The sequence below is a fragment of the Neovison vison genome, chromosome 1 (genome assembly GCF_020171115.1).
Source record: "Neovison vison isolate M4711 chromosome 1, ASM_NN_V1, whole genome shotgun sequence".
NCBI classification, from domain to species: Eukaryota; Metazoa; Chordata; class Mammalia; order Carnivora; family Mustelidae; genus Neogale; species Neogale vison.
In genome coordinates, this window is record NC_058091.1 from 194,967,271 (window position 1) to 194,982,766 (window position 15,496).

Sequence of the window (15,496 nt, forward strand, 5' to 3'; positions counted from 1 at the left end):
AAGCCCGGAGCCATAGCAGTAACATGTGAAGGCGTGCGGGAGCGCTCACCCAGCTGGTCTGCAGTCACCTGGCATGGTGAAGACAAACAACACACCTCTTTCCCAAATGCAAACACTTTAAGGTAAACCATTTTTCTCAGTCAAGGAGGAAGTATGGAAATTTTTGTAGCAGATCTATAAAGGAACCTGCTGCTGTCAACCCCCCACCTCCCCTTCTACTCGTAAATTTGTTTTACAGCATGACAAAGCTGGAGTGATGGAAAAGGACATGATTACATTAAAACAAACAGAAAAATAAACGAAAGGTATCCAAAGCACTTGTAAAAAGTAAGTTTGAAAAGTATTTCCATTGTTTAGGTGTACAGTAAATGCATTCCTGAGGTTTTTTGGAAAAAGAATCACTTTAAATGTACCCGAGAGACTGGCAATCTTAACACACACTGCTAGGAACGTATCTGTACAGAATCTCATCAGAGAATTCACTGCAAAATCACTTTCTGTAGCCATGGCATACACAAATCCTTAGAGTGCACCTGAACAGAAACAGACACACAGGAGACGAAGGGGCTGGCAAAGGGACTTCGCAAGAGATGGACCAGGAGATAACCATCTGCACAGGTGATCTAGCCTAGTTACCGGTCTGAGGCCCACGTGAGCTAGGTACACGTGTCCTCTGTGGAACCTAAAAAGTTTCCTCCACCCCGCAAAATAAAAACTGCTTTTCTTTCCTATTTAGCCAACTCTGCCAGTTCTAAGCCCGTCCCTCTCGTCTCTCCTCTCCAGGGCCGGCAGGCCTGCAGCTGCCGCTCACAGCCAAAGGTCGGGGAGATGGCCCGGGGCTGGTGTGGATCTCCGTTGAGGTGGGCACGTATGCCAGAAAGCCCCGCAGCCCCTGAGGTGGAGACAGAAAGCTAGCCCTGGCCTCCCCTTTAGGAGCACACCTCCTGGCAAAGTGACAACCACACAAGACTCCTCTGAAGAGAGGGAGACAGGCGCAGGATAGGGGGCGGTGGGGGGCTAAGGGGGTGGTGGTGTGTTTGTGTGGCTAAAAGTACGAATGGCCTTCAGGAAGTGTACCTGTAGCGCCACACTAAGGTTCCCAGGGCAGGGGGACAGAGAGGAGATTGGGGGGGGGAGCTAAGGTCACACTGCCGAGTGTCGCAGGTCTAGCTGCCCTAAACTGGCTGCCTGCTCTGTGGATGAGGGAAAAGGCTTAACTAAGAAATGGCCCCTTGAATGCAGAGGACTTCACTTCCTTTTATTCAGTTTAGGTATTTTTCCCCTCACCTTTTGTCTTTTTGTGATGAGAGAAAGGTACTTGAGGGCAGTTAGGGATCACAAAGAGGACCCCGAGACTGCTTGCTCAAGGAGCCATGTTCCCAGGATTGAGGTAGTGTCTTAAGGACCTCACTGCGCCTCAAAGCCTGGCTCAGTGACTTCGTTCAGTGCTGAAGGTATTGAAATGAGTAAGTGCTTACAGACGACAATTTCAGCAGCACAGATGACCAATGTCTACCATAGCACTGGTCAGCTTTTCCAGCTAGTGACATCAGCACACAGGTCATTAAAAATGTCTGACCCCAAGGATGATACGGTATCTGTCAAGTGCAGTGCTAAGTTACCAAGCAGCTGGTCTATGTATGTGTTTGTGGGCTCAGTCGAGCAGAGACCTGTACAAAAAAATCTTCTGAAAGGTTTTTTTTTTTTAAGTATTGCAGTAGACATTAAAAAAAATCAGATCTTTTGGGGAACTTCAAATGTATTTTTTGCTTCAGTGTTATTTTTATTACCATCATTTTTTCATTGCTTAGAATTTTTAAAAGATTTCATTTTGGCCCTGGGTAGGTAAAAGGAAATTGCACTGCAAAATTTTAGGCCTTTAGTTGTGCTTCACCAGCACAGGTCACATCATCACGGAGATAGGTCTTTGGCAATCACTTTCCAGATGCTTTTGGGAGCTTTGGAGAGAGCTGCAAAAAACAGAAGGAAAAAACCCCACAACTATCAGAGGCAGGTGAAGCCACAGAGTCATGGGCTCCTGAACAGCATGGTCACCCGATGTGGGAATTACTTTCCAACAGTGCACTTAAAGACCAAGTATTCTCATTGTCCGCTGAAATTTAAGTCAGAGGACAACTTGCCTCCCTCATCCCTTTTGGAAGGGGCAAAACTTTTGATCCTTATCAAACTGTGGGAGAAAATGAAGCTGTACTTCTTATTCATTTGCTAAAAACGATGGCAGACCTGATCACAAATAAAATGGATCCCAACCTAAAGTACTTCAGTGTCAACTGTTCCATTTATAGAATATTGATACTCAAAAGGTAACTAGTTATTCCAATTAATTCCAAAACGATCACTAAAAAGTACAGAATTCTGAAAGGCTAATTAACAAGTAGAAGTGACACACGACTGGATGGAAGGCACGGAAAATTAAATTTAAGGCTTGAGTATTTCCCCATGCACAAAGCACCTGCTCCTCTCCAAAGTACCGCTGACGGCCCTCCAAGCCCTCAATTACCTACCTACACCATCGATGACGACTTTCTCCATTCCCAGTGGAACTGCTTTTTTGATTTTTTTGGTCTCACGTTTTCCCTAAAGGCTATTCCCAGGTTTTATGCCCTAAGACGCTGCAGCAATGATGGATTTTTGGCCACAGTTTGTCTTATAACTTCATAATTGTATAACTTTCTACTGTAACTTACAGCCAACACATATTTTAACATACAGATAGGAAAAATTATTTACATACTTATAAAAACCAGTGGAGGAAAGGTTTATATGAGATGTAGGATTTGGAAAGGCAAGCCTGGACTTTTACTGGGAGCTGAAGTGTAAACATTTTTTGAGTTCCCCTAGATGTCTGGACTTTTAGTAACAGACTTCTTTGTTTCGAGCAACGACTTCTAATCTTAGATTTGTGAGACCCCTGGGTGTCTCTAGGTATCTCTGGAGGTGCTATAAAATTACCTCCTCAAAATGCCAAGTAAAATAATTCAAATTCACTTAAAAAACATGCCACCCATGTTTGGAGGCAAGGGAGGGTGTTCTGAAATCAAAAGAACAGTCACAAATATTAGTAAGCTTGATCCTTGTCAATTACATTTTAGTCTAAACCAACTGATGAATAAAGGAAATTGAGCAAGATGAAACAGTTCTGTGTGATTTTTGTGATTAGGGGAGACTGGGAAGAAGCTGGTTACTTGGGACAGTCTTTCTTCTGGAAAACCTTTTCTGACCTCTACATTTACTTACTAACGCCTGAATTAGTACTCACTGGCAGCTGGGAACAAGTCACCCATTTGCACTGAAAATGGCACCTTAAAGTTGGTTTAAATGAACTCTATTAGGTATCCGTTTCTTTAAAACAAACAAACATACAAACAAACAAGAATACAGACAGGCAGGGTTAGCTGAACTTACTTTTGTCAGTTTTCCCCCCGGCTTCTTCATTAAATTATTTTCCTGAGATTACATACACGTTATACATCACTGCTCCACAATACCCAATTCTAAAATTGCTTAGTCATGACAAGGTTAATAACAAAAATACTCTGGGGTGCCACTAGGAAGCTGGCCTATACCATTGTATTTTTACTACAGTTTCCAAATTTCCAATAAATTATGTTTCCTGACGGGCTATTGCCCCAGGTTTCAGAACTTTCTCCGAACACCCAAGTGAGTCATCTGAAAAGTCAGAATATGGATTTAGAAACCAAAGTGACAAGAATCACACTCAAAAAAGACACCACAAAAAAAGTATACATTTTCCCCTTAAACCAACGTGTCTTTTCATAGAAACTCAACTTGTGTTTTTTTAATTTTTTGTATCACTGCTTAAACTTAGATCCACATTTTACATAAGCCCTAAGATTCCAGTGAGAAATCCTTTACAAAAATTTTCATTTAATCCTCCATTCACCCTGTTAACTGCTTGCCAAAAACAAGAAAAAGTTCCTTTTAAACTAGGTCTTCTGTATCATACTTCAAGAATTGTCCAAAGGAAAAAAAAAATTGTCTTAAGAATCAAACACCTTCAAGTTACAAGTCAGAAGGAAAAAAAGTATACTTACTTTATTTGTAGCAGTAGCACTGGATCCAGGGACCACAGGCACATTCGTTACTTGAACTGAAAGATAATTATTATCTATGAGTGGCCAGGCTCCTTCCACTTTGCACGTCTGAAAGTGATCCTTGAAAGTTCTAAGGTGAGGATCTCCGAACAAGCCACAAAAAAGGTAACCAGGAGGGTTCAGATCCCCTCCCCTGTGTTCTCTGGCTCCTGCGTGGCTGTGATAGTTACAAGGGTCATGGGTCACTTCAGGGTTGGTAGAGGATGTGGGTCCGTCCTTAGAACAATTCCTCTGGCTCATGAGGTCACTGATACCCAACACAGCAGAATGGTATACCAGGTTACCACGGCAGGCTTTTGAAGTTCGCTGGGTGCAGCCAGCATAGGCACGCAGAGCCTTGCAAAACTCAGAGTCAAAGCCGTCAATGGCAGAGTTCAGGTGCGAAGTCAGGGCCACAAAGTCCGTGCTACATTTCTGGATTCGACACTGGGCCGGCTGTTGGCAGTCACCTATGAGAAAGAAGGTAAGACCCAACATTTTTTTGAATGCTTTGCAACTTCCTGAACTTCATGAGAAAATGACATCCTCCTTTGGAAAATGTTCTATATCGTACCCTCCTATTTTAAGAAGGCCTTCAGAAATAGGGTGGCATTGTGCTTCCGTGTGTCTCACAAATTCAGCCACTGGGAGAAAAACTGCATGCAATTAGTTACCTTAAAACTTGAAATCATGAGCTGCTGTGAGTGAACACGAGTCTGGCCCAGTATTCTTACATGAAAATTATAAGGGAATGGCTAAATGGAGTACTTTTTCACCCCTGCTATTGTTTACAGATTTTGAAAAAGATTCCTTTGCTCTAAGGCCAAGCCAAAGATGTGAACTTTGTTTGGATTTTGGAAAGGGCGTAAGTCATTTGCTTTGGAAAGCATAGCGTCTATGCACAAAACCACAATTAAGGCTCCACGCCTCAGGTTGGGACCCCTAAATTATAGCATGATTAGTTAAAACCCCTTTACCTGACTCTAGTACAGCTACAGGGTAACAAGAAAAAAATCCAGGTACTAAGTTATTCTGTATTTCCTTAGGGGTGTTTATTAAGGAACTGTACATTAACTGACAATCTCCTGGATGCTCTGAAATCTGTTCTCTTAAAAAAAAGATAGAGTGACTCATTGTATCAAGCTGTGTATTTACTTCTCCCTTAACATCCATCACTACTGGATCCCAGATCACAAGTAGGTCATCAGGAAAGGTACACTAAATCAAAAAGGACACCAGATTGAAATCATACTGCAAGGACAGTTGATTCCACCGACTGTTTTATTAGAAAGAGAACCAGGGGGGCGCCTGGGTGGCTCAGTGGGTTACAGCTTCTGCCTTCGGCTCAAGTCATGATCCCAGAGTCCTGGGATCCAGCCACAAATCCAGGCTCTCTGCTCAGCACGGAGCCTGCTTCCTCCTCTCTCTCTCTCTCTGCCTACTTGTGATCTCTGTCTGTCAAATAAATAAATAAAATCTAAAAAGAAAGAGAACCAGGGAACTACAACACACAGAATTCTTAGAGTATATACAAATGACTTCTTTCCTTAAGTCAACAGTTCAGATACATCTAATGATTAAAGCAAAGCTAAAATAATTAAAAAAAACCCCAACTCCAACTGCCTTACTTTTTTAAAAAGTCAATTTTCAAATTATGTTTTGCCACTAGCTCCTCATATAAAAAAATTAAGAGGCGCCTGGGTGGCTCAGCTGGTTGAACACCAAACTCTTGATTTCAGCTCAGGTGAGGATCTCATCATCTTGGGATTGAGTCCCATGCCCAGCTCACTGTGAAGTCTGCTAGTCCCTCTTCCTCTGCTCCTCCTGCCTGCCTTCCCCCACCACACCTGCCCTACCACATGCACACCCTCTCTCAAAAAAAAAAAAAAAAAAAAAAAAAAAATCTTTTTTTAAAAATTAAAAACCTCTCAAAGCATAAAAAGATAAAAGAATTGCCAATACTAGGTCAGTTGTGTGCGCCAGTTTTATATTCTGATCCATAAACTGGGAATGCTAGAATTACTGAAAAGGAAAATACTTTTCCTAAACACCCACCTCAAGTTTTATAGAAACTAATTTTAACACGTACTTTGTGTTACTTAAACATTCTTTTTAGGTCTCTAAACTGGAGAAACTTTCCATACTTTCAAGTCTCAGACTCCTCAGCTCAGAAATGAGAGGAGGTGGTTTTTGTGATTTGCTCCAGGCATAAAATATTTTATAATTCTTATTCAAGGTGATGGGGAAAAAAGAGTATATGTTAAATATGTAATTATTTTAAGATGTGGGGATAAATTTCAGGATAGTATCAAGATTTAGGACTTCAGCTGACGAAGACTTAAAACTAACCCAAGGATCATTTTAGAAAAATACTTTATAATCTTTCGAATATTAAGGTGCTTTTAAACCTGAATGGAATAACCTGTAATCTCTGTTTCTGGCTTGAGTTAAGCAGAAAAGACTGGGGGATGACAACCTCTCAAGCCACCTCTCCCACTGTTTTTACATTTCAAAGACCAAGAAGGGAAAAATGTAGTCTAGATTGAGCTCTAATGTGAGTTAAAAAAAAAAAAAAAATTACTGTTTTGGGGCTATGGACTTACAGCTATCACTAAATCCCATTAAAAACACACACACACACACACACAGACACACAAAAACACCTTCATATGTTTGGCCTATCTCATGTTGGCTCATTCTAGAGTTGACAAAAGCAGCTCCTATATTTACAGAATTCCTCTCTCCAAAGTAGATCAAGTCCTTTCAACCGTTTGACTTCAAAAACCAAAAACCAACCAACAACCTCAAAGACATTAAAGCCATTTTACATACTGGAACAATCAAGACAAAGGGATATTAAAAGCCTTGTCGTGGCTGGATCATAAATAGCTAGAACAAAGTCCAGGATAAAGTGCCTTTCCTCAAATCTTTTCCTTCCTCAGGTCACAGATGCTCTAAATTTCTGATTCTCACAACAATAGCTGACAACTTAAAAAAAGACAACTCTTCTATCAATTATTATTTTTTTCTTCTTAAATAAGATTTCACAGCAAGCAGAAAGCAAGGAAATAAAAACTGGGCCAAGATCAGTGAGTAAAGAACAGTTCCTAGACTATGAATAAATGACAGGACAGGAACTTTCCGCTAAACTTGCAATGCCTATTTGTTCTTTTTATGGTCTATAAAATCTATCCGAGCATACATTTACTTATAATTATTTTAAATAGTCATAAAATATCCAAAGTAAGAAGAGCATGAGATGCAGATGTAACTGTTCGGAAGAGAAGTAGGATATCGACTCCCACCTCCTTTTCCTTCCTTGTCCTCCTCCTCTCTCCCTTTTTCCCAGCAGGCAGGTGCCAGTTCTTTTGAGAAATGTCACATCAAATAGAACTCCTTGTGTTCTTTTGCGTGGGATGAGGTTTCTAACAGCCTTTTCAAATAGAGATGATGGGAAAAGAGGAGGACTAACTAGAGAGTGCATCTGGGTCAGCAGTTTTGGCCCATCACAGGCTCCTGTATAATGACTAATTCGCAGCATACACCCAGAAATATCCAGGCTTCATGAATTTATAATGACAGCGCACACTTTGCCTGTTACAGGCGGTAAAGTAAGCTTCTTGTCAAGATGCCAAGACAATGCAGAGCAGAAACAATCTCAAGGATGTAGCCAACAAAGCCATGAAGGGTATGAGTAAGCAAGTAACTCCTATATTGCATCTCCATTCAGGAATTGTAGAGATTTGCTTAAAGTGGATGTAGGGGAGGGGGGATGAAAGGACTTTTTTATTTCCTAGGGCAGAAAACAAACTCTGCTGTTACAGATGTCTCCATTTTTCAAGTCAGATGATCAATGATTGGTGTGATAGTGTTTTCATTCCAGTTAATGAAAGTGCTAAAGGATTTGTGGGTCTACAGCTTTCGTTAATGATTCAAAGACCTCACCATTCAAGATCATTTCCTTGAGGCCAGGACTGCACGAGTGAATTTGCAGCAGAATCACCAGTTTATAATAAAAGAAATAAGATATGCTGAAGCTGAATTAACACGCAGGGCCATATGGGGTGCCGAGGCAAATTATACCGATCCAGGCATAAAACATATGGTAGCCCATCTGCAAAGAGCACTCCACTAGGCTCTCTGAAGAGAAACAATCTTTGCATTTCAATACCAACACTCTTCAAAGAAATCAGCTCCCCCCTTTTTTTTCTGTAACCAAACCACCCCAACAAGTTGTCCACAGGTATCACTCACCACGGAAACTCTAGGTAGAATCCAATGGTGACTTGAGTGAAGACCCAGGAAGATACTGAGAGGAGTTTCACACCCCAAATTCTTGAAATAAGGCAGCTTACATTAAACATTGTACCAACTTAAGTTTTTCATTACTGGCCAGAAAAGAAGTTTTCAAGGACCACATTCCAATTTTGTCTTAGAACCCTCTGACAAGGAAGGGAAACAATATCCAAGCAGTCATGAGGGACACACAGTCCTAAAGAATACTTCAATTTCCATTTCAAGAAACATACACTTTGACATTAAGAAGACAGATTCTTCACACAAAACACTCCCGAATGTAGCTTTTGACACATGATTAAAAATTTCCATGTGACCATAAACAGGTTGACATTACTAAGATTCTAAAGTCACTCATTTAAAACCTTAATCACGGTAAGGTTTATCACTTACTATCACTTACTTAATCACTTACTACCCCACCCTATGTTTCCCAAGCGAGTGTTAAAACGCAGCTGTTCCATCACAATGCAAATTCCGAAAAGTAAATTAAGTCTCCTCAAATGCCACTTTCCCCCCTCCCATGACTTAGAAGACCTCCCAGATTTTTAGCAAGGCTGCTATGACTTAATAAACAAATACTACTCCACACAGTTGGGCACAGTTGGGTGACATTACAGTTCAGGATTCTCCAGATCAGAGAGCCGTTGAGACTGTGGTCATAAAATACAGGACAAAAAAAAAAAAAAAGTCCCGAAGAAAAACTTATCTCATGCTCTAGTTGTTCTCAAAACAGAATTTATCTTTCAGTCTGACACTGAATAAATTCTTTAGACAAACTCCTAGACGTGGTCCTTACTTAAAAAGAAGGTCCTAAGTACCCCCCCCAGGCTTTATTGAGATACAACTCACACAGAACATTGTGTTAACGCAACTTATTTCACAAGAAAAATAAGTACCACCTGCCAGAAGGCTCGTCTGCGGGCCTACTTCGCTAAGACCAGACAACTCGCTCCTGGCTTCCACCGGGGAAGCGCGACCTCCAGAGAGCCTTGTGAGATCTGTCAACCCCCTCCGGCAACCCGAAAACACGCGGCGAGCCACAAAGCACGAGTTTCCCCCAAAGAGGGTGAAAGCTGAATTAAAAGCAGCTTTCGCAAATACGAAAGAAATTCCTCTTTTAAAGACGTTTCAGTTACTTCGAGATTCACCCCCCGGTTTTCAAATTCCGCTGAGAATCTCTACACGTGGGGCCATTTCTCCCCCTCACGGCCACCCCCAACTCCAGAGAAGCAGCACAAGGCTCCGGGTCTCCCCTCGAAGGGGGCGGCGGCGGCGGCGGAAACCTGATCCCAGCCTGACTTTCAGTAAACACCGAGAAAGTGAGCAATAAAGCACCCGGAACATTTGTCCCGGGGGCGCAGCCCCCGCCGCCCCCGCGCTCTAAATCTTTGATAAGCGGCTGTTGGGAAGGAGATTTACCAACGGTCCCAGTCGAAGGCGGGGAAACCGGAGGGAGGGAAAAGGAGGGAGGGAAAGAGGCCTCTCCACTGCGCCCTGGGCGCGCCGCTCGACCCCGCGGGTGTGTTCCTGCCGCCGCGCCCCGAGCCCGGCAAAGGTGCAGGTCTGGAGCCCAGGAGGCCTCTCCCGTTTCGCCACGCCACGCCACGCCACGCCGCCCTTCTGCCCCAACGTGTGCCTTCGGGACCGGGGTGTTTGGGAACAAAGCACTCGGCCCCGGGCTGGCTCCCCTCGCGCGCGCGCCTCATACCTGCGTGGAGCAGCCCGAGGCTGAGCAGTAGCAGCAGCAGCAACGCCAGGGGCGGCGGGCAGAGCTGGGGGCGGCGGCGCTGCTCAGCCCCGGCGGCGGCAGCGGAGGCGGCGGCAGCGGCGCAGGAAGGTGCTGCTCTCAAGCCCATGCCCGTCCATGCAGGTCTCGTGGGCTCGGGCGAGGGCGGCGGTGCGGGCGCCGTGTCGGGTTCGTGGCCGTGGCCGTGGCTGCGGCATGGACTGGGGGACGCTCCTCGCTTCCTCTTCTTCCTCCTTCAGGCCCGCGTCGGGTACGGGCCGCCGCCACCGCCGCAGCGAAAAGCGCGCCGCGGGCGGAGCGAAGCGGCGGCGGCGGCGGCAACGGGGCGCAGCGGCATCGCGGCGGCCGGAGGCGGCGGGCGGGGCAGAGGGGGCGGGAGAAAAGACACAAAGACCGTGAGCTTAGCGCTGAGCCCGGCCCCAAAAGCGCGGGCGCCCGGGTCCCGGCCAGCGTGGGCTAAGCGGGCGTGGACCCACCGGAGGCGCGCCCAGCCCTAACGAGAAGCCGCTGGCATCCCGGATATCTCTGCGCGGCGGACCTGCGGTCAATCAATCTCAGCCCCGCACTGCCGCCCCGCCCTCCCTACATGCGCCAATCCACGTCGTCCCCACCCCTCCGGCCTAGCCCCTCCCTCCAACCCCATTGGCTGGAAGCGCGGGACCTCTGGGCCCAGCCCGCCACTCGCAGGGCCCAAAGCGCCCGCCCCCCGCACCTCCTCCCGCCCTCAGCGTACTCATTGTAATTCGAGTTCCGCGTCCGCAGGGTGAGAGTGCCGTCCGCCGCGTCCGGGCTCTACCTCCCTCCTGCTCCCTCCGCTTCTCTCCCCTTTCCGCGATCTACTGTTTCCTTGTGCCCGACAGAAACCGCCGACGGCAACTCTCTTGTCGGCGTTAACAAAAGCACCCGGCTTTTGACTTCCCCTTTAATTAATGTTGATTGGGTTTAACTTCCCCTGAAGGTTTTTTGGTGTGTGTGTGTGTGTGTGTGTTTTAAATCACCCCCACTCTGTTCCCCTCCCGCTCCAGCTCCGGCTCCTTAGAGGAAGCGGGCGCTTTTACCCGGAGTCGTGCGGCAGGTCCCCTCGCAGCCAATCACATCTGCGGAACCGCGTTCCGAGCCTTTTCCACCTTTTGTAAAGCAAGCGCCCAGAGGCGTTGGAAATCCGGACGCAACTTGCGGTCCGGAACAGATCGGACGGGCTGGGAAGGGACCCACCAGCCCCCGGCGGAATTCGCGGGCGGCTTGTGCTAGGCTCTGGCGTTATTGTTCCTCTGACATTTCCCTTCCTGAAAGCAGCGGGGAGGAGTCTTGAGAGTGGGCGAACTCCAACGTGTTCGGTTACAATGTAATTAGGTTAATGAGGATGGTGAGTTTTTAATGCAGTGTGGAGTAATTACGCCACCGTTTCTTGTTGCTCGGCGGCTTTTCCACGAATTTTCTTAGTCTATTAGCATAGTAATTCAATGGCAGGTCACTTTCTACTTTTGTCACTTTGGATAGATCCAAAAACGAGGGGGGAAAGACCCAGTCGTGTGCCAGGAAAAAGGTTGCCAAATCTTGTCACAGGAAAGCATGTTGTGAGGTTGATGACAGGTTCCAATTTGTTATCAGGAGGTGCGAAGTGGTATCTAATCTAAAGAATGGCTTCAAAGGCTAGGAGCTACTTCCACTGTCCTTGCCTTTGCCATTCCTCCGAGGGGCTCCGGGTTGCCGTTTTAAATTCACTTCTAGCCAAATTGCAGTTTGCAACCGTACCGGTTCACTACTCATAATCTCTAATTAGCAATTTCGTATCAACCACCGACACGTTAATACTCCACATGTAACAATGTGCTAATCAATGGACTAGGATAATTGAGGGCAACCCTTCGATCACCCCGGCTTTCTCATTAGACACATTATGAACTGTACAAACCACTAGGTCCCTAATGAAGGATGTCTATCTATTTTTACTGTAACTTTTCATTACTTACCTATTACATACTATGATGACTCAAGTGGTAAACACACCTTTCACTGCCCAAGATATAATCCAAACCTTGTGTATATCCATAATATACTTAATAATAGCTTCAGAGTTGCCTGGAGAAATGACTTTTCGCAGGCAGAGTTATCTGATAATGATTTTTAGATAGTATTGTGGAGTAAATACTATGAGACCAAAAATTTATTCTCTTGCAATTCTTACATGAAACACATGAACTGAAATTAGTGAAATGCTGGTAAACATCTTTTAACAGAAACCAAATCTGGGCATTTTTTCAAAGTATTTTGCTAACAAAAACTAACAATAAGATGTTTCTTTTCCCTTAACCCAAGATTTAATTCGACCCCTATGAAAGAAGCATGCCACTTTATTGATCATACTTCAAAACACATAACCAAAAGTTAAGATCAAATTCAGTTTAGGTGGGGTTTTTTCCGCTATCATTACTTTCACTGTTTCTCCCGCCTGCCACTTCTCCCCCACCTCCTTATCCTGTTCCTTAAACCCACAGTGCTCTAAATTATTTTATCAATAGAGGGCATCCTTGAGCCACTACAAATTCTTGTATAGAAATGGAACTGTATTTCAGAGGGAAAACTTCATTTTTTTCTAAGGTGCTTTATTGCTCATCTGTTGTAAAATTTGACAAGCCCAAGATTTATAAGGCTAACAATTCATTTTTTATTACCACATAAGTGTTCAGCCTGCTTGAGTAAAATGTTAATTTTCACAATTAAACCGCAAGGTGGTTCCTGTTTTCAAGTCTTTAGGTCAGTTGACATACTCGCAGGGTAAATTCGGACTGTTAGCAAGATCCCGAACGGGCTTGGAAAGCAAGAGCGTGGTGAATGGTCGCTTATAGCGCATCCATTCCTCCGGCTCGAATACCGTTAAGTTAAGCAGGATTTTAAGATTCTGTAAAGAAAAATCTGGGGATTTTCCTCCCATAAAGTCAATGACTTATAGAAGTCTTACATCTTAATCAGAAAAAAAAAAAATCATGACGTGACAGCTTGCACAGCTCACACACCCACCCTATTTCTTGTTACTTGTACTCTTTCTCTCTTCATCTTTGTTTTCAGGAAGGAAAGATGAGACCAGAACAGCACAATTAGAGGATACAGCAAAGCATCCCGGTGGTATGAACGTGTAAGTGAACAGAATTAAAACACATGCCAACAACATGAATGGATTCTGAATAAGAATGAGAAGTTTCTTTTCCTGAACCTATTATACACGCTGTCTTAACTATTCCCCTGTTGATTTATCTCCATTTCCAGACATCTAATACGAAGGGCTCATCTAGGACAGAGGAGCTAGGGAGCTGACCGCGATAACGATTTGTGCAACCCATTCTAGAGTAAGCCCCCCATCCCATCCCCGCCCAGCTCTCTAGTCCAGGGTGACCACAAAGCGGGGGCTGAAACAGCCCAGCAGCAAGCAGCTAGTGGATTGTACTTACATCATTCTTAACCCTTCCGATCCTGGAGGGGGCTTGACGGGATCAGGGGGCCCCCGAGCTCTGGAGCACGCAGGACCTGGGTGTGAGAGAAGACCCCAGAGCCTGGCGTGAGCGCTGCGCCCCCGGAAGGACGGGGCCCGGGGCGTGAGTGGGGCTCATCACCCGAGAGTACACAGCCGGCGCCCACGATCCCTGCGGGCTCTGCAGCGGATCACACCGCTCAAAGCGGCAGGTGCAAAAAGCATTTGGGAACCGCTTGCCAGCGCGCGGAGGTAATGCGCTTCCTGTCCATTTATCTCAGGAAACCAGCGCAGCCTTCTCTTCCAAACAAAATTAACCTCTCATTAGCCAGCCACTGACTCCCGAGAAGATCTTAAAAGCTTTACCAGCTCGCTAATGTATTTAGGCTTTTCTTCCAGGCAAACGCGGCCGCGGTGGTGACTGTCATCAGCCCTGGGGGGGTTCCTCTGGGTTCCCCTGGGAGCCAACCGCTTACCTTCCTCCCCGCCCCCGCCCCCAGCCTCAAGTCTAGGAAACTCTGGCCAATCTGGATCCCAGTTTGTGGTACTCCGCAGACCCGACACGCCTGAACGGACTTCACACCGCAAGTCGCCAAAACAAGTTCCCACTAGTTTCAAGAGCGCCCCTCATATCACATACTCAGCTCGCCTATCTTCAAGAAATGGGGAAGGGTACCCTGGAGGTACTTCTATGGACAGCTGTCCCTGGGTCATAGGTACTGACTGTCCTTTACAGCGCCTTTACGCAGCAGGGACAGGAAGCAATGATCCGAGGTACGGGGAGTAGTGCCAGCTAGGATCTAGCCGATTCCAGGAGTGGAGAATCAAATGTGGTTCTAGGTCTGCAAGAGAAGCCTTTTGGAGCGTTGGGGTGTTCTCACCCTGGTCCCCCGCCGCCCTGAGGCTGGCAGATTTATACCACACAGGTGGACCAAGACCTAAACAAAACAGTCCGGGCCTCTGCCGGCTGCTCGCCCCCCACGTCCCCCTTGGCCCACCGCAAACTTCGACAAAATAAACAACTCACCACAGGCATTCCCTTGTCTGCAGCGCGACGCTTGCCAGCTGGGAAAATAAGCCGCAAGCCACGCGGTGGGGGCGCAGAGGGAGGGCAGCGTGGCGCCCCCCCTCTCTCCCCCAGGTGGGGGCAGCGATACCCGGGGGCAGGACGGAGGCTCCGCCTCGGGGGCCGCTTTCTCGCCTCCCTGACTGCTGAGTGAGCGCCGGACGAGGGGCTGCGCCCTTCCAGCCAGCGCGATCTCTCGGCCACCCAGGGAAGGGGGCGGGGAGGCAAATCACTCAGTTCCCTCCCGCGTTCTCGAAGTGTCTTTCTCTCGCCTTAGGTCTCAAAGAAGACCAAGCGAGGGGCCTTCACCCACCCCCTCCAGCCCCACACCGCCCCCTGTAGGCACTACCCGGATCTTTCCGGCGCCGCCGATGAGTGGCGGGGACCGGCGTCCCAGAGTCCCAGCCTCCGGGTCCCCGCTCCGCTCTCCATGCTCACCGCCTCCTTACCCCCAAGTCCCGCACAAAGAGGCCTTTCACGCTGCCAGCGCCACCCTCCGCGCCGCCTTCCACCCCGCCGCGTTGCCTTTGCCCACCCGCAGGACCAGCCGATTCCGGGTTGGTGATCGTGGCAGCCGTCTTGGGGCAGGCCGGCCGCGGATGCGTGCAGGCTGTTCCCGCTCGGCGCCTTGGCAGAGGCACAGATGGAGTCCCCCGCCCGCCTTTCCACGATTTTCATCAGCTGTGCACCAGCCGCCACAAAATGCACCCCTTCTTCTACATAAATGATCTCTGAGGGTCTCCCGAGTGTCTATAAATGGTGGGTGTTTGTGGCGGGGCCCGGGAGGGGGTTGGCGTAGT

General features: G+C 46.8%; 1 protein-coding gene across 2 annotated transcripts in view; it reads right to left on the reverse strand.

The window, feature by feature from the left end:
- Positions 1 to 14,681, reverse strand: part of RGMB (repulsive guidance molecule BMP co-receptor b) — a 29,456-nt gene extending 14,775 nt beyond the window's left edge. Inside the window, exons 1-4 of one of the 2 annotated variants that reach the window (XM_044264998.1) lie at positions 14,658 to 14,681; positions 13,611 to 13,686; positions 10,123 to 10,394; positions 4,077 to 4,585 (exon numbers count right to left, since the gene is read on the reverse strand). In XM_044264998.1, coding sequence (XP_044120933.1) covers positions 4,077 to 4,585; positions 10,123 to 10,394; positions 13,611 to 13,615 — 786 coding nt within the window. In that variant the 5' untranslated portion in view covers positions 13,616 to 13,686; positions 14,658 to 14,681. Of the gene's footprint in view, positions 1 to 4,076; positions 4,586 to 10,122; positions 10,395 to 10,894; positions 10,911 to 13,610; positions 13,687 to 14,657 lie in introns of those variants that run through there. The other variant, XM_044265009.1, reaches the window with a different exon arrangement.
- Positions 14,682 to 15,496: the final 815 nt, after the last annotated feature.